The sequence below is a fragment of the Arvicanthis niloticus genome, chromosome 25 (assembly GCF_011762505.2).
Source record: "Arvicanthis niloticus isolate mArvNil1 chromosome 25, mArvNil1.pat.X, whole genome shotgun sequence".
In the NCBI taxonomy this organism is placed as follows: Eukaryota; Metazoa; Chordata; class Mammalia; order Rodentia; family Muridae; genus Arvicanthis; species Arvicanthis niloticus.
In genome coordinates this window covers 38,465,024-38,487,343 of record NC_133433.1, presented here as the reverse complement: position 1 = coordinate 38,487,343, position 22,320 = coordinate 38,465,024, and the positions used below count along the sequence as shown (strand labels likewise).

Genomic DNA, 22,320 nt, shown 5'->3' with positions numbered 1-22,320 from the left:
CTAATTTGTAAGTTAATATTTGCCTTATATATTTGTGTATAGAAACAGTATATAAAGAATTGATAATCTCTATGCTGCCAGGCCTCCATTGTATGGCTTGAGACATTGACCCTGCAGGTATGGGGCTTCTGATACAGCTTTATTGCAGTGCGCCATGTACATTCATGTATAACTTTCCAGTGACTGCTTTTGCTGAAGTTGAATAGTTAGAACACCTGTCATTGGGTTAACACTTTTACTGTCTGTACCACGACAGAAGATTTGGGTTTCTGTTCCTATAATAATAGCTTATGTCTCCCATATTAGGTATATTCTTCGCCCTATCTTTCCATATTTTTGCCAAAACAATTTGAGTAATTGATGAATATAAACCTCCTTTGGTTACATTTTTAACTTACTTGGATACGTGGTTTGAAAGTCACGGTGGGTGTGGAAGCAACTGAATTCTGTGACAGGATCTTGTAAAGGACCTAAGTTTCAAGGACGGAACTGCATCCCTCTGGAAAAGAAGACTCCTGTGCTGTATGGAATGGAAGCTCTTTAGTATTTTAAAGGCAGCTGAACATACCCCAGAGCCCTGCCTTCATTGGTCCCTTCATAAAAGTTGCTGTGCAATGCCCTAATCTACTGGTGCTTTACTTCACCACTTGGTTATAACTAGTTAGGTTATTTATAGCTAAGCTTAGTCTGATTGCAGTTAAACAGAACCACTTAAAAATCTTAGCCAGTACGCATTTAAGCTTGAATTTCAGTGTGTCCTTTTATCATCACTACCACTCCTTTGCCAGTTCACAATTCTTTGCTTCCCCAAAGCCTAGAAGTGGTAGTCTAGAAAAAGGAAACTGAACAAAATGTTGGTTATATCAACTGTTACTATTTCATTACTGTGTTAGTTAATTCTTCCATCTCAGGCCTTAGGCTGTATTTCTCTCCCCTTTAGCCATTGTGTCATTGTGCAATATATCTGTGCTAATCACTTAGGGGATCATAGGCTCTTTTCAGAAAGAGTGAGTATGATAGCTGTATATGCTTGTTTGACTAGAACTGTCTCTTCTACCTGTGTCATCTCAGCCCAGCATTTATGCCAACACACAATGCACAGTGATACAAAGATTAAAAAAAAAAAAAGAAAATTTAGAAATGATAGGTATTTGCCTTTGGGCATACACACCCCCAGTCACACAATTTGACTACTGTTTCATTCTTAGTAATATAAATCTCCTCTACTTATTTGGTACATGTTCTTCTCCTTCATGGTATCATTCAGAAAGCATTTTGTTTACAGTAAGTTTGAATTTGTGACTGTTGCCAGTACAATCCATACAATGCTCTGCCAGGTCATAACCTAATCTGGCTATGACCTTCTATATGCTAAATTATTGCTATGTACCCTCCAGCTATAGGGGTAGTTCTTCAGTAACTGTATTAGCTGATTAGGATTACCTCTCAGCACTGCCTAGGCCTAGTTTTATCCATTGTTACAGTCCTGAGTCCTTTGTGTTTCTCGCTGAGACTTCCTGCATGCAGCTCTGTGTACTAGCTTTGACTTGCACCTCAGCATTTCTTTCAGCCTTAAGGAGAAACAAAATAAGCTCTTCACTTTTTAATGCTATGTTATGAAATAGAAGATTACAAACTGTCTGCACTAAGTCATGAATCAGACTGTTTAAAGTGCTTAAGAAGGAAGATTTGTCTGAGTGTTAACTTTGGGTTAGCTTTATCCGTAAATTTGGATATATGGGTAAAAGATTCCCAGTGGTCTTCTGCATAATTTCAATTGCTATAGTATTAATTGTACATTGCCACCATGATTACAATAAAAAACTAGGCATGAGCATAAAAAGCATAACTTTTTAAACTAAAAATCTTGTTTATAATTGCACCTCTATTCCAAAAACATTCCAGTGTCTTTTAAAATCAACCAAATGCACACTGAAAGTTTATTTTCTAGTAACGACACAACAGCCTCTATTTTCTTGTGATCTGTTTTGACACTTAAATAGAGGTTGAGACAACAGCCTTGCCATGCAGCCTAGGCTCACCTGATACTATGTGAAACCCACGCTAGTGTGGGTAAGAAAGCTTGCAGAAATGTGAGTGCTGGAATGAACCACCATGCCTGGCTTGGTTCAATACTTCAAAGGCAATATTTTAGGAATCTTTGCAAAGTTGAATGCAAATTAAGATAACATGCTGACAGCCAGTTGAACCAGCACCATTTGTTGAAAATGCTGTCTTTTTTTCATTGGATGATTTTGACTTCTTTGTCAAACATCAAGTGTGGGTTTGTTTCTGGATCTTTAATTCTATTCCATTGATCTACCTGCCTGTCTCTGTACCAATACCATACAGTTTTTATCACTATTGCTCTGTATGTAGTTCAGCTTGAAGTCAGGAATGGTAATTTTCCCAGAAGTTCTTTTATTGTTGAGAATAATTTTTCCACTATCCTGGGTTTTTTGTTATTCTAGATGAATTTGAGAATTGCTCATTATATCACTGTGAAGCTGGAATTTTGAGTGGGATTGTGTTGAATCTGTAGATTGCTTTTGATAAAGTGGCCATTTTTACTATGTTAATCCTGCCAGTCCATGAGCGTGGGAGGTCTTTCCATCTTCCTTAGTTTCTTTCTTTAGAGACTTGAAGTTCTTACATGCAGTCATTACAGAACTTCACTTGCTTGGTTAGAGTCACACCAAGGTATTTTATATTTGTGACTATTGTGAAGATTGTTGTTTCCCTAATTTCTTTTTCAGCCCATTTATTCCTCTGTGTAGAGGAAGGCTACTGAAATGTTTGAGTTAATTGATAAATAACTCCACTTTGCTGGAGTTATTTATCAGCTGTAGGAGTTCTCTGGTAGAATTCTTGGGATCACTTATGTATATACTATTATACCATCTGCAGATAGTGATATCCTGACTTCTTCCTTTCCCATTTGTATCCCTTTGACATCCTTTTGTTGTCTAATGGCTCTGGCTAGGACTTTGAGTACTGGATTGAGTTATTAAAGAGTGGGCAGCCTTGTCTAGTTTCTGATTTCAGCGGGATTGCTTTAAGTTTCTACCCATTTAATTTGATGTTCCCTGATGGTTTGCTGTATATTGCCTTCATTATGTTTAGGTATGTGCCTTGAATTCATGATCTCTCCAAGACTTTTAACATGAAGGGGTGTTGTATATTGTCAAATGCTTTTTCAGCATCTAATGAGATGATCATCTGTTTTTTTTTTTTCCTCTTTGAGTTTATAACATATAGTGGTTATGTTGATGGGATATATTGAACATCCCGAATCCCTGGGATGAAGTATACTTACTTGGTCATGGTGAATGATTGGTTTGATGTGTTCTTGGATTCAGTTTGCAAGAATTTTATTGAGTATTTTTGCATCGATAATCATAAGGGAAATTGTTCTGAAGTTCTTTCTTTGTTGGGTCTTTGTGTGGTTTAGGTACCAGCGTAACTAGCTTCATAGAACAGAATAGGGAGTGTTCTTTCTATTTCTATTTTGTGGAATAGGAGGCCCTTGATCGTGTGGAGGCTTGATGCCCCAGAGTTGGGAAATGCTAGAGTGATGAGACAGTAATTGGTGAGTGGGAGGGGGAGCACCCTCATAGAGGCAAAGGACAGAGGGGATCAGGACAGGACAGGGGGACAACATTTGAAATGTAAATAAAATAACCAGTAAGAAAATAAAAAATCTTTAAGATTACTAACCAGTGTGTAATCATTTACCTGGTCTGTGCTTGACTTGGCTATTTTCATTTCTGCTGCCTTGCTAAAAGATTGCCAAGTTTTGACTAAAGTGAATAGGTTTAAGAATATATCGATTTTCTTTGTATGGACAGTTCTCTTTTAGCTTCATATTATTTACCATTAGGCATCAAATTGAGCCAAAATCTATTTTCTGTAAGAATTTGCCAGGTATGTGTTTCCTCTTGAGTTTATAGGGATAGAAAAGCTGAATCTTGAAATGCCCAACAAGTACATTGGTTTCAAAGATGCCTATGGAAGCCCTGATAATGCCACATTCGTCGCTGTCATCAGTCATGTTACTTCAGATATTACATACTTCATAGTTCATTTTCAGTCAGAAAAACAGGTTTCATACAGAAGTACATTTCTCATTATCTTGGGTTTCTGGGAGGTAAATAACCTAAAGTATGATATTTGATATATTTTGATTATCTGTTATTGGGTTTAAAAAAAAAAAATCTTTTTTTCAATTTTAAGTCCAGCCTTTGAGTCAGCCAGAGAAGATTCTTCAAGCTTAGTTGCTGAACTTCAGGAGAAACTTCAGGAAGAAAAAGCTAAGTTTCTGGAACAACTTGAAGAACAAGAGAAAAGGAAGAATGAAGAAATGCAAAATGTCCGAACCTCTTTGATTGCTGAGCAGCAGGTGCGCTTGCGATCTGAGGGAACTTGGTAAAAGCTGGGCAAGCTAGTTCTCTGCAGTTGAGGGTTCTTGTGGGCTGTGCTTCCATTATTTGACCTTCTTCATGTTTGACTTTTTTCATGATAAAAGCATTTATTTTAAAAAAGAAAATTTGTAATAATGTCACATGAATGTAGTCAGTTTATATAAGAATTATCAACTCACATAGACATGAAATCTGCTTTGGAGAATTGCAGTGTCCTTGGTACAACTTACTTCACATGTAATTGGGCTCTTTCTCTGCAGTTCTCACTGTGCTCTTTTATAAAAATATACTCAATTTCAGATTCCCATAATGAATTAGGGGCCAGATTAACTGAATTCAAAACTGGGAAGCAAACAACTATCTGAATTACCCTAAAATTCCAGTTTGCTTACTATAAATTGTGATTATCATCTTAATCCATTTCATAGTACAGAAATTTCATGGTTCATAAAAATAAACAGTGGTTAATGTTCGTTTATATGTGCTAATTTTCTATTTGTAAACAAATTTCGTGGTAGTAAGCTGCATTGGTAACATTCATTCCCTTTTTTTCTTCAAAGAAAGGTTTTTCAAATTCTAGGGCTCTTTGAATGTTCTTGGTAGCCTGAAACTTTTAGTTTGTTCTTTGCTGTTATAGTTTTGTCTGAAACTGTCAAATGATTTTCCTGTCAAATGATCTCTCTTTTGCCATTAATGGATTTCTAAAAGGTTTTGGGTAAATGCTAAGTAGATTAAAGAATCAGGTTAGATTGTTTTCTCAAATGTATTTGGTATATTTTAATGAATGGATATGTTTAATGAATATAAATGAAATGTTTAATAAATTTAATCTCTGTAATTAAAATTGCCAGTTGTCTGTCAGATCTCTCTAGGCAACTGGATATGTGAACTTCATGCAATGAGAGTGGGTAGAACCTGGGGAGTAATAAGTGTAATCACTATCGAGGCCCAGAGGGCCTTCCACATGTCAAATCAGAGAGAGAAAGATAATCACATACTAGCATAATAGTCAAGAACGAGCCAAAGATCAAAGATTTCAGAGGAAAGAAAGTTTCCCAAAGAAAATTCATGTATACAACAACACTCTTATTTAAATTGTTAATCATTTAACTTCCTTCCCTAAAATCTCAAGCATTTGACAATACAGACAAGGAGAAAATAAAATTTGTTTTTAAGATACTGAGTTCAAACAAAGAAAATAATAACCTTTTCTGGAATATAAACCATTTTTGCTTAGTCATGTGATTCCACAAATGTACCTCAGAAAAGAAAACCTTGCAATCTTATTTCCATAGTATTGGCTCCTAAGTGTATGCAGTTAATTGACTCTTACTGTTGTTTCAGACCAACTTTAACACAGTCTTAACAAGAGAGAAAATGAGGAAAGAAAACATAATAAACGATCTTAGTGATAAGTTAAAAAGTACAATGCAGCAGCAAGAGCGGGATAAAGGTCAGTGTTGTCTTCTAGTATGATTTTAAATACTTTGAAGTGTTTTCAGCAAGTAATGCATCTCTGAACTTGGGGTCTTAGATTTGATAGAGTCACTTTCTGAAGACCGAGCTCGTTTGCTTGAAGAGAAGAAGCAGCTTGAAGAGGAAGTGAGTAAACTGCGCACTAGCAGTTTCCTTCCCTCAGCGCCTGTGGTTGCAGCCCCAGAGCTTTATGGCGCTTGTGCACCTGAGCTCCCAGGTGAGCCGGAGAGATCAGCCCTGGAGACGGCAGATGAAGGCAGAGTGGATTCAGCAATGGAGACAAGCATGATGTCTGTCCAGTAAGTAGGCTTATTTTCCATTCAATTCATCAGAGGCTTTTTTATATTCAACGGTACCATACTGGGCCTGACCCTGGTGTCATGGAGCTGTAATCCCAACAGGAAGATCACAAGTTAAAGCTCTCCTTGGGCATCAGTGAACGCAGAGCCAGCCTGAACAATTTGTCTCAAAACTAAAACAAAACAAACAAACAAACAAAAGAATCTGTACTGCTATTCCATTAAATTAGAAAATTCTAAAGAAAGGATGTATTTTTAACTTTACTAATTGTTCTCAGCCCATATAAAAGTAATTTAAAAAGACAGTGTAGAAACATGCTAAGAGAATATGGTAATTAAAATTCATAAATGACAGAAATTAATCCAGAGTGGAAAAGTGACCTACAGGGGGGAAATAAACCCAGCTGTTTTCTATGTACAGGAGAGGCAGTTAAAACAGAACAATATAGAATTGCTCAATGTAGGAGATAAAGTATAGCATGGATCTAATATCTTCGACCTGGTATTGGCGGGGAGGGGACAGAGGCAGGCAGATCCTCAGAGCTCATTGGACAGCTATTCTAGCAGAATTCATGAGCTCCAGGGTCAGTGAGAAGACTCAAAAAATGTAGCAAGCAGTCTCAACGAAGACTCCTGATGTTGACCTGGTTTTCACACATATGCTCACATCCCTACAAACACATGCATAGACCACATACCCACACCAAAAAAAAAAGACAATCAATTTTCCCAACTTTTGTTAATAACAAAAAGGTGACTTTGTGTAATTGCAAATTTTAACACATCTTTATTTAGATGTATAGTTATTGATGCCTCTAAGAATATATTAGTATGTAAGTAGAAATTGGACTATTCTAGAGTAAACAAAAGGATCTAAAACCAAGTATAATCAATGGAATATTCTGAGAGAGCTGTATAACCGTATATACATTTGTTTCAAAATTAATTCAGGTAGGGAAAAGAGTGCTATTTAATGTCTGAGAAAGTATGAATTTTGTAGACATTATCTTTAGATAAAAACATATTCAAAGTTTTGTGTAAATAAGTCTCAGGAAGTGTCTAAATCTGAACACAGAGTATCAGCTGTTCTGATAAATATGGGCTACCTTTGAAAATTTAGTACAAGCTCTTACTCTACTAAAGTTATCAAGGCTGGCCTTCAACTCAGAGATCTGCTTGCCTCTGCCTCCCAAGTGCTAGGATTAGAGGTGTGCAGCCTCTAATCCTAAAGATTAGATTTTTAAAGATTTTAAAGATTTTTAAGTTGAGCAAAAATATATATAAAAAAAAAATGCCCAGCTAAGCTTCTAAAATCTTGTTGATGAATGTACAATTTAGAGTGTACATTCTGTGAAAGTGCTTAAACCTTAAAAACAACCATTCTCTTACTTTTAGAGAAAATATGCTATCTGAAGAGAAGCAGAGGATCATGCTCCTAGAACGGGTGAGCAGACTCTCTGTGAAGTACTTGTTTAATATGATGACTCTGGGGAAAACATTTACATGCCTTTTATTTAAAAAACATTACATTTTGACTTGCGTTTGTGAATTAAGTCTTTTTATGATTAGTTTGAGAAAGTCTGTCATTTGTGTTCTAGTAGCTGAATGAATAGTTGTAGGATCAGGTCTTGCCATGTAATAACTTCTTCAAGGATTGACATCTCTAGAAGGCAAAAAGAATTTGTTTTACAGAATTTTACTTAATAACAGCTCAGAAAACAATAATATAAGAATTTCAACACATTTATTTTAAAAACAAAAGTAGATTTTTTTTAAGTTGAGCAAAAATATTAAAAAAATTAAGATTGAAATAATATTGAAATGTGGAAGGGACTTCCTTCCAGTTGCATACAAAATTGTATATATATACCCACAGAAACACAAATGGATCACACAAACACACCAAAAATAAAGGATAAATATTTGGCAGTTTTTATGAATGAAAAGTACTTTGAAAACAGTACTGGGTCGTGACGATTTTCACCAGTGTTTTTGTTGTATACCAGCTTAGAAAATAATCTGGAGCCAAACTGTCCGATTTAACTCTGATGTATTAGCCATTCTCTTCTTGTTTTGTGATTAACACCTTAGGATCACACTAGATGTAGCAATATGTTGCAAATGCAAGTTCCATCTCTGAACTAACAAATTTGGGTGGGATAATTGCAGCATTTATTGTGCATTACACAGCTAATGACAAGATTCGAAAACTTAAGGAATCAAGTTTTAGAGTAGTATATTCTGTAAATATATATTCTGTAGTATATTCTGGTTAGTGATCAGAACAGTTAGAATAGACCGACATGTACTCTATTTGAAGATTAGAACCTTGCTAATCGTTCAAGGATAAACCACAGGTCTGTTTTCACTTGTAGACACTGCAGTTGAAAGAAGAAGAAAACAAGCGGTTAAATCAAAGATTGGTAAGTGTTTTCTGGTTATGACTCTTTTTAAAAAATTGACTTTGTATTTTGGTGTAGACATCATGTACCTCAAGGATATATTCTTTTCTAATTTTGTTTTTACGTGTACTAATCAGAGAATGGAGCACGTGTGCCACCATAGTGTCAGTAACGAAATCAGATGATAAAATACGTTTATTGCCACCACGTGTTTTTGGGGATTGAACTCAGGACATCAGACTTGGTAACACCTGCTTTTAATCTGCAGTGTCATCTTTCCAGCCCAGAATGTGTGTGATTTATTCATCCTTGTGTTTGTTAAGCTATTTTGTACATTGACCATCACTGGCTCTCAAGTGACGGAATCTGGGTCAGGGTTGCTGTTTTGATTGATTGTAGAGTCACCTGCTCCCGCTATTTGTAGATTTATTTATTTTGTATATATGAATGTTTTGCCTGCATATACTTATGTGCAACTTGTGAGTGCATGCGGATAGTTGTGACTCATCACATGGGTGCTGGACCTGAAGCCCAATCCTCTGAAGAGCAGCAATTGCTCTTAACCAGTGTTCCATCTCTCTAGCCCGAATCTTGTTTTTCTTGACTTGAAAGTATTGTACTTAGAATTTAACAAAGTCGACTCACTACCTTACTTGGATACTTAGGGAAAAAAAAAAAAGAAAATGAATATAGTCTCTATTATTAAGGAACTACTATTTCTTTGGATTCCATATCTATGCATGTAATCTTTGCGTGTTTAATTCATTGAGTTAGGAGGACTTTGTAATCTGTTGACAATTGACATTTACTTTAATGAATCTTGAAAGTGAAGATAACTGGCTCTGTCCTGACTTGGGTCTTTTTTTTAAATTTCTTCAGCAGCTTTAATTCCTCAGCAATTGTGTTTTAATAGAGTAATTATTTAATACTCCCTTAAATCAGGTTGAATTCCTAGCATCCAAAACAGTTATTTTCTGATAATTGCATATTTTAAAGAAGACATAATTTCAGGCTTATGCTCAGTGGTTAGGAAAAAAAATAAGGAGAAATATTTTCTGTGCAGATACCCATATATATCACAGTCAATATGTGAAGGTAAAAGGTCAAATTTTGATATAGGTTCTCTCCTTCCTCCAGTGCTCCAAGGACTGAACTTAGATCATCAGGGTTTCTGCAACAAGCACTCTTACTAAAAGTATTTTATATTTTTCCTTTATAAGCTTGCTATACTTTTTCAAAAGACTCTTCATGAGACTTATTAACTAGAGAACAATGTCTCTGCTGGGCTATTTTGAGATTTCATTTGTCAGTGTAATTAATATAAATCTCTTTACCTTAGCCTCAGCTAGACTCTTCGGACAAGGGCAAACAGGACCCAGAATACCACAAAAACAGTCTCTGGGCCATATATTGAAATTCTCCACTGAAACCTGTTGGACCAGGTCTGCACAGTCCAAATCACTCTCAGTAACAAAGTCTTTTATATTCCTATTAGGATAGCCCATTAAGCTCCACTTAAAGAATTCCACTGCTTTCCAAATCTAAAGTCTCAAAATCTATGTTCTTCTAAACAAAAGCATGGTCAGTCCCATCACAGTAAACCTTACTCTTGGTACCAACTTCTGTTTTAACTAGGGTTTTATTGCTGTGAACAGACACCATGATTAATGCAACTCTTTTTTTTTTTTTTTTTTTTTTTTTTTTTTTTTTTTTCTTTTCTTTTTGGTTTTTCAAGACAGGGTTTCTCTGTGTAGCCCTGGCTGTCCTGGAACTCACTTTGTAACTCTGTAGACCAGGCTGGCCTCGAACTCAGAAATCTGCCTGCCTCTGCCTCCCAAGTGCTGGGATTAAAGGCGTGCGCCACCACTGCCCGGCTGACCAATGCAACTCTTAATGTTGTTCTTATAACATTATATTGGAGCTGGCTTACAGGTTCAGAGGTTCAGTCCATTATCATCAAGACAGGAGCATAGCAGCATTCAGACGGGCATGGTACAGAAGGATCTGAGAGTTCTATATCTTCATTTGAAAGTTGCTATCAGAATACTGACTTCTAGGCAGATAGGATGAGGGTCTTAAAGCCCATGCCCACAGTGACACACCTATTCCAGCAAGGCCATACCTCCAAATAGTGCCACTCCCTGAGCCAGGAATATTCAAACCATGACACCAACTAAGCCATTTCACTGGTCTCTGCAGTTGGTTATTTTTAATGAGTAACAGTGAGTCGAGTGTAATGACACACACTATTAATCTCAGCACTCAGGAGGCAGAGAGAGGTAGGCAGATGTCCATAAGTTTAAGGCCAGCCTATTTTACAGGGAGTTCCAGTACAGCCAGGGCTACAAGGAGAGGCCCTGTCTCGAAACAGATGTACAAAGATGTACACAGATGCAGTGAAGCATCCCCTCTCTGTTTTCTTTCTTTCTTTCTTTCTTTCTTTCTTGTTTGTTTGTTTGTTTGTTTTGAGACAGGATCTGTCTAACTAGAGATCAGGAGGAGTGCATAGTCCTTCCTTCAGAGTGTGCTACTTCCAGCTAGGCGTGTGCCACCATTTATTGCCAGCTTCTGCTTTCTTCCTTTGCCTTCACACCAACACAAATTAGATGTTCTATACTGAGAGTATTACTAATTAAGAAGGCTTTAAAGAAGAGTGGCCTATTCCATATGACATCAACCGATACATTTTTTATGGAGAGTCCCCAAGGGAATATAAGCCCTATTTGGCTGAGATTTTTACTAATATTTTGTTGTTTTGCTTTCATATAGAGCAGTTTTGAGGTCAAGAAATATTTTAAAACTGCTTTTTTTCCCCCTAGCACCTAGAATAGTAGTAACCAGAGAAGTAGAGATGTTCCCATGTGACCCAGAGAACTAGCACATGCAGCTAGACCCGGTGTTCAGAGAAGGGTGCATTCTCACACATTTACTGTCTTTACACAGAAGCATTGACATGTTTTTTTCTCCAAACTTAGATGCTTTTTATAGAGTGAGCTTTTAGAACATCTAAATAAAATTGAACATGTGTTGAATATGACTTAACTTCTCTGGTAGGATATATGTCACTCTCCTGGGTAATTTTATCAACTCTTGAAAGATGTTAGGCCATCTTAGTCAGATAATTCTGTTACCAGTTCCTTGCCTTTGTACAAGATACGGTTTGGAATGGAGTGGATGACATTTAATGCACAAATTTAGATTTCAGTGTTGAATTAATGAACATAAATAAGTGTTAATGTGGCCTCTTCAGCTTGAACACAGAATAAAAGACGTAGAATAAAAGATGTATAACAGCAGATCTTTCTGGTGAGTATGGCACTGTGTGTGCATCTAATGCATGAGTCTCCTTTTTTTGTCTCAGATGTCTCAGAGCTTGTCCTCAGTATCTTCAAGGCATTCTGAAAAAATAGCCATTAGAGAGTAAGTATCTCATTTTTATTTTGTGGGTTTTGCGTCAAATTGTTGAATTAGTGAAAATGTGTTGTAGTAACAATCATTATTATATCCATGCTCATTGAGGCAAGTACATAATGGTAAAATGAAAGCTCATTGGAAAGCGACTTTTCTCACTGTTCTCTTGGAGCTTTGGGACTGACTATTCTGAATCATTCCATTAGAGGTCTGCCATTTACACAAACACCCAGGAAGCTTTCCTTGACAGTGGCTAACATTTCAGCTGACCGTCTGCTCTGAAAACAACATCCTTAGCTTCTTCATCCTCACTTCAAATTGGAAGATCTTGATTTTAGGTTGCTATGCTTTGTTTCTCCATTTTATATTTTTTATGTGTTATAAATTCAGAGTATAATTTGAAATTTTCATCAGTCAAACAGTTTTTAACATTGTAGATTTTCTGGACTAAATTAACTCATAGAAGTGTAGTTGTCTCCCCTGGGGTTGTTTGGCTGGAGCTCTGGAATAATAGAGAAAAGCATCACAGCAGCTCAACGAACCCTGTTGTGCCAGAATTACTGAACATTACTCACTTACTTGATTTTCTTAAAACAAAGAGTCTTACCACATAGCTCATTCTGGCCTGCCACACACCGTTTTCTTGCCTTGCTGCTTCAAATGTTAGGATTAAAGTGCTGAATCACAGTACTCAGCTTCTGGAAGTATTTGTGAAGACCTTTATTTTATTCATAGTAGATTTTTGTTACTAATTGTTTGAAGGGTGTTTGTTTGTTTGTTTCATTTTGTTTGTCTAGGGGTTTTTTTTTTTTTGTACGAATCTCATATATTCATATATAGATGCCCTAGCATCTCAGTTCTATCTTCTAACTGATGAAATGGCAGGATAGCTGTCTGCTTAACTAGCTGTGTATCTGTGGGGAAGAAATCTCGCGGGCAGAGTCCCAGGGCGGTCCGACATCAGGGTCCCTGGCGGGCTTCCCGCGCCGCCAGTGGAGGATCCCACATTCACGCAGCTGTTGGTGGGCGGGCCAGGCTGCATCGGCAAGGTTCCAGGGTTCCAAAAGCTGGGAATCAAGCGGACAGACCATGGACACGTGGAGTCCGGTTTTCCAAAGCTTTTATTGTTCATGGCATGGTGAATGGGCGCAAGTGGTATACGCTTCCCCCGCCAAAAGCCAGGGGAGACCAATCTTATAGGGAAGGGAGAAAGGGGAGGGAATAACTTAATTAGCTACACCCCTAGCCTTTTGATAATTCATTAATATTTAAATTTCTGGAGGTGGAGACTTGTTAGTCACACCCTCTACCTGTGCCCTACGTGACTGAAGGTAACAGGTTAAATGGAGTTATCTCGTCCAAGGCCCAACATGTATCAAATCTTTAGTCTTTGAAAGATTAGAGACGAGCTTATTAACATTACTGCCTCAAAAGATCCTTTACCTCTGTTTAATATATTAGGTTTTGGTTCAGTCAAAACAGTATTTACCCCATCGTTGTAGCAGCATTTAAAACTCTTCCTAGACTATCCTTGTGGCATCCACCTGTAGTCCCAGTCCTGAGAAAGAGAAGGCAAGAGACGATTTCAAGTCAAAGGCCAGCCTATTCCACATAGCAAGACCCTGTCTCCAAAAAAGAGAAGGGAAAAAGGCTTCATAGTTGAATTTGTCAGCTGGAAACTAAATCTGAGGCTTATCTTCAGAACCTGTAAATATTTGAGCACAGTTTGAAAGGCAGGCACTAGTTAAGTGTACATGTAGGTGTTGTAACTATTTCTTCATCTGCTGTTCAACATCTTCTAAGGCCTGATTCAGCACATGGACTTGGTTCAGTTGCCTTTTTTTTTTTTTTTTTAAATGAAGAGCATAACATCTAAGAATTGAAATTCCAGGAATGTTTCTTGGTATAAAATGAAAGATTGGGGGTAAAAATTAACCTATGACTAGGTATTTTTTCTACTCCATGCAAATAATAGATATAGAACCCACAAACACTGAGCCAGCTGGATAGTCTCAAGTGTGTATCACATGATTAATGCTCTCTAGGGCAATAACCTACCTACCTCTCCTTAGTTTTCAGGTGGGAGATTTGGTTCTCATCATCCTAGATGAGCGGCATGACAATTATGTGTTGTTTACTGTTAGTCCTACTTTGTATTTTCTGCATTCAGAGTCTCTTCCTGCCCTGGATCTCAAACCAGGTGAGGGAGGTAAGTGCATATACACTTCTAAAATACTAATCCTGAGTGGAGGACATGTATACCCTTCTGTTGTGTATTTATTTTATACACAAATTAAGTCATTAGGAAAATCTGCCTTTTTTAAAAAAATGAAATCTACATTAGCTACATTTTTTTATGGACTTAGTTGATAATTCTAAATTTGACTATAGTATTTTAGAGTAGATCAGCTGCTCAGACTGCGTGTGTGTGTGTGTGTGTGTGTGTGTGTGTGTGTGTGTGTGTATCCATATCCAAACATGGTATAACCTAGTAATTGCAAAATTACTGTCAGAATTTTGGTGTTCACTTTGTTGACAATTAGCATATGCTGATTTGCTCAAAGGTATTAAGTTGTTTAAGTAGTGCCTTTCCCGTACTATTTATGATTTGTTTTCCTACATTGTTCATTTGTTCATTGATTCATCATTGTCATTATCGTTAAAGGGGTTTCGTTGTATAGAAACTGAGCTTTGTTCAGTATGTTGAGTAACAATACCTCTTATTTGTTGGCTCATTAGAAAGTTCAAAGAGAAGAGAATAGCTATTCTGGAATTTTTACACTAAATAGAACTGCTTAGAAAATTAGTTTACCAAGCCAAGTGTGGTAGAGCATGCCTTTAATCCCAGCACGCTGTCTCAGCAGATAACAGGACAGGTGGGATTACACAGAGAAACCCTGTTCAAATAACAAAGAAAAGGGAAGTCAGTTTCCCCACATGATCTGATATTCTTATGTGGAGTGACCTGTAGACAAATCCCCATCCGTGGGCTAGGGCAGTGTCACTTGACTACTCCATCATGGCTTTTGATGTATGACCTATTTAGAAAGTCTGTGGGACAGCAGTTACAGAACCATGAAAAGTGAAAAGATAAATATAGTTTCACCATAAAATTTGGGAAATAGGTAGCATTTTTCTTACTGTATATTTTTGGATTTTTGACCCAGGCTCATATATCCCATACTGGTAGCAAACTGTTGAACAGCTGAGGTTGATCTTGAACTCCTGATTCATCTCCCTGTACCTCCACACTGCTTTGTTTCCAGGCATAAAGCACTATGCCCGGATTCGTCTTTCTGCCCTCTGGCCTTGTTCTTGTTTCACTTGTTTCCTTGTATTTACTTAGGGTTTTTTGTTTTTCACAGTTTGGGAATCAAACCTATGACTTATTTCTCTAAGTTGTCTCTCAGCTCTCTATATTTGTAGATGAAAATGAGTCTTTAAAAACTATAAAGATTCATAAGACAAAACAAACCCACATATTTACCCAGATTCACCTGGTATCATTTTACCTTATTCTTTTTGTTTGTTTGTTTTGTTTTTTGTTTTGTTTTTCGACACAGGGTTTCTCTGTGTAGCCTTGGCTGTCCTGGAACTCACTCTGTAGACCAGGCTGGCCTCAAACTCAGAAATCTGCCTGCCTCTGCCTCCCAAGTGCTGGGATTAAAGGCGTGTGCCACCACTGCCCGGCTCTACCTTATTCTTATGTGTATTTCTAAACATGTACACTTGAAAATGTGTACTATTTTCAAGTATTGTAATGAATTGTATTACAGTATTGCAATACAATTTTATTGTAATGAATTTTAAAACAAAGTGCTTGTCTTCTCATTAGTGTTCTGGTCTTGGCTGTTCTCAGTCTCTACACTTTAGACTTCATTTTTTTTTATTATTATTAATTGCTCACTGAGTCCCAGTTATGTTGATGTTGCTGTGCTAGGCACTGGTTACAGGTTCCAACACACTGAAGGACTGCCACTCCGAAGTCTGGATGTCCTTATCATAGTTCCTTCAGTAGGTGGCAGTGTCGAGTTAGTTATTGGTTCATGAATCCTACTTAGATTACTAGTGTTCCTTGAATGAGTATTTTAAAAAGCACACATATTTATATTGGAGCACACTATAGTTTTTTTTCTTCAATAAGTAAAACTTTGGGTTCAGTGATTTTACTGGTTTTCAAAGTGCTTAAAGATTCTTAGAACTCCATTATTGTTTTGATTCTGAAGTTTTTTTTTTTTTTTTTTTTCATGAATGAACGTTGAAATACATTACCAATTTATTTATTAGCTTCAGGTGCATCGAGAAGACCCTGGGTCCTTGGGAAAGTAATGGAAAAGGAATATTGTCAAGCCAAAAAGGTAAGAGCTATATCCTGTAATAGTATTCCATAGGAGTTTTATTATATGGAAATGGTTACTAGTGTTTTCTTACTGTTTTTCACTTAAAGCTTGCATTTTATTAAATGAGTCTAAGCCAGGAACCTAGTAAATATTACTATTATCTGTAGATAAAAGAGGTGGATTGCCAACAGTCCATTCACCTACAAAGGAGAACAACCAGTTGAACTCATGTTGAAAGCACACTGTATAACTAGAAGCAACAATGAACTTTATTTATTTGCACAGTTGGTCTGTACTCATTTTTATATGCTATACCATTAGTGAAAGATGCTCTCAAGTTTTTATTTGGAAATGAAAACTGGCAAGCCAGGATTGGTAGTATACTTCTAACCAAAGCACTTGAAGCCAAGGCAGAAACAGAAGGATCAATATAGTTTCAAGCCATTCCTGGGCTATGAATGTATGCACATGTTATCCCAGCCTTTGTAAGAGAGGGGAAGCAGGGATGCTACAAATTTGAAGCCAGTCTTGTCTGCTTAGTGAGTGCCATGGCCTCCAGGGCATATAGTTAGACTGTAATAGAGAGGGAAGGGGTAACTACACCATCCTCCCACCCTCAGCACGTGTTAATATTAATTACCTAATGTGTTCTCACTTGGTTCAGAACCTATCTTTTATAGTTTGGTACAGAGTAGAGACTCTACTTCACCCCATCTCCAATACTCTAGCAGTAAGCAGTATGGTAGAAGGGTGCTTATGTCATTTGATTCAGTCATTCAGTGACTCCTCTTCTTTTTTCTTTTCTTTCCTTCATAGGCACAAAACAGATTTAAAGTTCCTTTGGGGACAAAGTTTTACAGAGTGAAAGCTGTGTCATGGAATAAGAAAGTATAGCCCCAGAAGAACTCTCTACATCTGATACCGTTTTCTGATTTGCCCTCCAGTGCTGGTAAACCACTTCCAACAACAGCTGGCCATTTTTTTTTTTTAACAAAATTAACAGACAACATACTTCACTGGTGGACTGCACTCAACTTTTAAGTGGCTACATCTTAGGAACAATAAATTTATTAAAATTCCTGGCTGAATCGAAATGGTTTTGTTTGTTTCCATCCAAATAACTAGAAATGCGGACCAAAGTAGATGTTTTCCAAGGGCAGAGCCTGCACTGTGGCTTGTGACTAGCCTCATTAATTGCCTGTTAATAAACACTAGCTGAATAGTTACCCGTGTTGTTACCAGCATTTGTCCTCTTGTGAATTCAAGAGTCCTTGCACTCTTTAACATGTTCTTTATAAAATGTATAAATCCTTCCAAACTATTTAAAGAGTGTTATTGCATGCAGATAATCGTAATTTTGAGTTTGCCTCAGAAGACTGCTAAAGCAAATTTGTTCATTTTTTTAAAAATACCCTTTAATGTTTCAAAAAAAAATAACAGTGTAATTTGACTGACTTTAAGATCAGCCATAAATAATGAGCAATCTTCAAAAGCACTTTCACACAGATCATCCAGGCTCCAGAGAGGAAGAGTCTGTACCACTGATATCTTCAAGTACAGGACTCAGACCTCTCAGTATCTTAGGACTGTTTGAAATAATCATATTGATGAACTCATAATTCCTGGTTGAGCTTCAGAAGAAGATATTCATTGTACATTAACATTTAGAGGTCATTTAAATAACAAAATTCTGTATTGTAAAGGACCTGTACAATTTTAAGACAATAAAGAATTGAAAGTGTAAATGTGTGTGCCTTTTGAAGGTTACATTTTTAATATATTTCGTGACTGCTGAGAAAGGTGAAAAAATGTTCTGTATCAAAGAGAAACATGTTTATTACAAAAATGTTGTTTGTATCCTATGTAACAGGGTGAAGTGGTGTTCTGTGGAACAGAAGAACCATGTAAACTCAAGGTTTAGAAGCTGAACAAAGCACTGAACAGAGATGTTGAAGTAGCTAGTTGATTGGAAAGAGTTTCTTCAGGGTTGTTGTTAGAGAGCAGTAATAAAATGATTCTTTTTCAGAAATATTTAATTTCTTCATAAAAATAAGTTGAATATTTTTATAAATATGTAATCTAATAGAACGAAAATGGAATAAACATGATAGTGTATAGAATACCTAATTCAACAACATTATTAATGAATAAATGAACAAATGATTTCATACGTTTCTATTCAATCCTTCAATGACCTCTTTATATAGAGACTACAATGTAACATGACTATGTATTTTTTTTAACAGTTGTATTTGTGTTTGAGTCTGCTAGCACAGTTCATTTAACTTAATTGGTGCTCTTCAGATATAATATATGGTTTTATGCTGTGGAATTATTGTGTGCTCTGACACACTAAATCTCTTTCATTAATACTGTTGTGGTCCTTAATTGTTTTTTTGTTATATAGTGCTTTCATATTCATCTTACCAGTGTTCACACATAACATTCAAACAAGTGAGAACTAAAATGATTTTGTTAGAAGGAAAACAAAACATTTCCAGAAACCTAAATTTATTCTTGGTTTTACATGATTAAAAGCAATATGAAGTTTGCAGCTAGAATGCCTGACTTTCAGTCTCAGATAGGACTTTTATATAGTTTCATAAACAGACTCATTTGTCTGATATTTAAAACAGGGTAATGGAACCTATGTAACAGAGTTTGCACTTTGAATGCAAATAACTTTTAGGAATGTGTTCAGAACTAAAAAAATGTTAACCATTTTATAGGTTTCTTTATACAGTATAGTCTTGAGGGAGACAAAAATGTAGCTTTATAAGGGCTGCACGTGGTTCCAGCATCATAGGAGGCTGAGGCAGGAGTGCTTGAGCAACAGGGAAACACAGTATCTGAAGAGCAGGTGGGAGAAAAAAAAGGCCTTTACTGTGAACTTTTTAAGAATGCTTATGTTACATATGTTTATTGTAACATTGGTAATTTGATATAATAAAAAAATTATATATGCCTGGCTCATGCCTATAAATAAAGCACTCAAGCATTTGAAGCAAGACCCTGTGTCTCAGAGAAAAATAAGTAAAATCAGTGTACAGAAATAAAACTAATAATGTTTTGAAAAAGTGAGTAAGGTATAAAAGTTTTTTAAAAATATATTGTAGCCCCTAATGTTTCTTAGTTTTGTCATACTTTTAATGCAATTATATATACATATAGATACGATATATACATATAGATAGACCCTATCTATCTCTGAACTTTCTGTAACTCACTGTAGACCAGGTGGCCTCAAACTCAGAAATCCACCTACCCTTGCCAAATGCTAGGAATAAAAACGTGCCCTACCATGCCTGATTAATGTTAATTTATGTGTCGCTTTCATTATGTTTACATGCCTCTTTTCTCAATAATGTGAGTTTCTATGACCCCTTCATTCTGTTTCCATTCTTCATCTCAATAATGTGAGTTTCTACGACCCCTTCATTCTGTTTCCATGTCTCTTTAACATTCATGTTGCATGTGTTCAAGAGTGAGCTTTACTTGTTTCTTTACATTTAAGAACAACACATTAAAATCTAATAGTGAATTATCATTGCCTTTCTATTGGTTGTGATAAAACCAAGGCAACCTGTAGAAGAAAGGATGGTGTTTGGCTTATGGTTTCAGATGTCCATGGTGATGATAGAGCAGAGGTGACAGATAGCTGGAGCAGCAGCTGAGAATTCACATTTGAACTGATTTGTATATTACCAAGTTCAACTACATTATGATATTATTGGTCCCTTTGGCTCACAGCTTCTGTGTGGTGACCCCAAGGAAACACTTTCCAGAAGATTATTGCCTCCATGATGCTGGCCCCTATCACATCTGATTATCCCCTGCTGACCAGTATCAATTGTTACAGCAAAGCAAAGATTTCATGTTAGTGCAGTTAGTCACACAACTTCCCAGACACCACAGTTTTAAATTTCCACAAAACTTATCAAGCCAAATCCTCATCACCTGTACTGCTCATACTGTTCTTACATTCTAAGTTCTCACAACAACCCATTAAGCTCTGAACACTTCTTGTCCTAGGGTTTTATTGTTGTGAATAGATACCGTGACCAAGGCAACTCTTAGAAGGACAGTATTTAATTGGGGAAGGTTCAGAGCTTCAGTACATTGTCAACAAGGTGCAAGGTGGGAGCATGGCAGCTTCCAGACAGGCATGATGCAAGAGGAGCTAAGAGTTCTACTAAGTCCAGGCCCACAGTGACATACCTACTCCAACAAGGTCTTACCAAATCCAACAAGGACATACCTTCTAATAGTGCTACTCCCTGGGCCAAGCATATTCAAACCACCACACTATTCAGTTGCTTTTCTATCTCAGAATTCCAAGGTCCTTTGACAATTCTACCAAAAACATGGTCATGGCTGTCACAGCTATATCCTACAAACCTGGTAACTTTTTTTTTTTCTATTGCTTTGATAAAACACCATGACCAAAAGTAACATGGGGGAGAAAAGGGCTTGTTTCACCTGAAAACTCTCAGGTCACAGTCAACAACTGAAGACTGTCAAGGCAGGAACTGAAGCAGAGTCTACAGCATAATGCCACATACATAGCTTGCTCCCCATGGCTTATTCATCCTGTTTTTAGATAAAACACAGCAACGTACCCAGAGATGTTGCCACTTCTAGTGATCTGGGCCCTTCCACTTCAATCATTACTCAAGGAAATGCCCTACAGGCGTTCCTAAAGACAAACCAATGGAAACTTCTCTCAATTGAAGTTTCTCTTTCCTAGCTTTGTGTCAAGCTGTTTTAAAATGTTTATTACATTTATTTGGTGGTGAGGCATCATTAGGATTTAAATAGTGATCACATTAAGAATGGACCTGGGCTGCTCTGCAGACACCTGAGTAAAGGGGAAAAGGTGGAAGGAAAATAAAGTTCCTAAAAGCTGAAAAGCAAAAATGTCATCAATGAGGAGCAAGAATATTGTGTTCATTCAGCCATAGAGGTTTTCCATCTTGTCAGTCTCAGTATTTTGCAGTTTTAGTATGCCAGTTGTTCTTTGGACACTCCTAGGTGTTTCAGTGAGTGTTGTCTAATGCCACTGTTTTGTCACACTTCACTAATTTTAATGTGTTTTTCTTACATGCTGAAACTTAACTGCTTGACAGTGGGGTGGGGATGGAGGTTGTTAAGGCTTTCGTGTCACCTGCCAGCATAGCTCCACTTCTTGGTTGCCCTCTAGAACATCAATACTTTGTCAAGTGGATGTGGAAGTAGGCATCCGTGTCTTGTTGATGGTGGAAAAAGCTTTGCCTCTCACATTATCGTATTAGCTAAATCATAATGCAGGCCTCTCGGAGTGATATTGTAGGTGTCACTTTTTCTAGCTCAGAATAGGGACATCTTAACCGAGGATCTCACAAAGACTTGTGTTGATTGTGAACACATAACACCCATACTCAACATCTTCAGTTTGCTGAGGCCAACTCATTGGTCCCTGAGTAGTCCTTTATTTTAGCTAAGTTACTCTCACAGATTGAACATTTTAGTATTTGTTTGATCTCTGTCTTGCTTCACTAAAACAGCTAAAATGAGCCAACTATCATACCTTGCACATGACTTGGCAGCCTTAGCACGGATGGTAGTTTTGCTGGTGTGGCCATTTGTTTTTGCTGGTTTTAGCCATAAGTTTCCACATTTGTGGTCTCCAGCACACTTTCTCAACCTTTTTGACTTCTATTAATAGTCTGTTCTCTATAACAGCAATATGTTCAGGGGTTTTGTTTTATTCAGATCTTTATATTGGAACTTTAGTATGAGATTTGTGTTGTGCAACAGATCATTTTAGCTCTCTGGGGCCTAAGATAACACCATTTATTTGCTTATTTTGCTGCAGATGTGTGTTAATGGCTGAGACTGAATAGTTCATATTGGCCATGTCCTCACGTGTTTGTTTGATGCTCACAAAGAGCAGCAACATCCTAGTAAGATTGACAACATACGTCAGAAGCTT

The 22,320-nt window shown here is 36.9% G+C and overlaps 1 protein-coding gene across 3 annotated transcripts in view; it reads left to right on the top strand.

Annotated features, from left to right (window-relative positions):
* The window catches only part of Rb1cc1 (RB1 inducible coiled-coil 1), a 64,478-nt gene extending 44,810 nt beyond the window's left edge, over positions 1-19,668 (top strand). For 2 of the 3 annotated variants that reach the window (XM_076924423.1, XM_076924422.1), the window contains exons 15-23: positions 4,234-4,399; positions 5,766-5,874; positions 5,956-6,196; positions 7,592-7,640; positions 8,572-8,619; positions 11,960-12,018; positions 14,082-14,218; positions 16,297-16,367; positions 17,166-19,668. In XM_076924423.1, coding sequence (XP_076780538.1) covers positions 4,234-4,399; positions 5,766-5,874; positions 5,956-6,196; positions 7,592-7,640; positions 8,572-8,619; positions 11,960-12,018; positions 14,082-14,218; positions 16,297-16,367; positions 17,166-17,243 — 958 coding nt within the window. In that variant the 3' untranslated portion in view covers positions 17,244-19,668. The remainder of the gene's footprint in view (positions 1-4,233; positions 4,400-5,765; positions 5,875-5,955; positions 6,197-7,591; positions 7,641-8,571; positions 8,620-11,959; positions 12,019-14,081; positions 14,219-16,296; positions 16,368-17,165) is intronic. The other variant, XM_076924424.1, reaches the window with a different exon arrangement.
* The last annotated feature ends 2,652 nt before the right edge of the window (positions 19,669-22,320 follow it).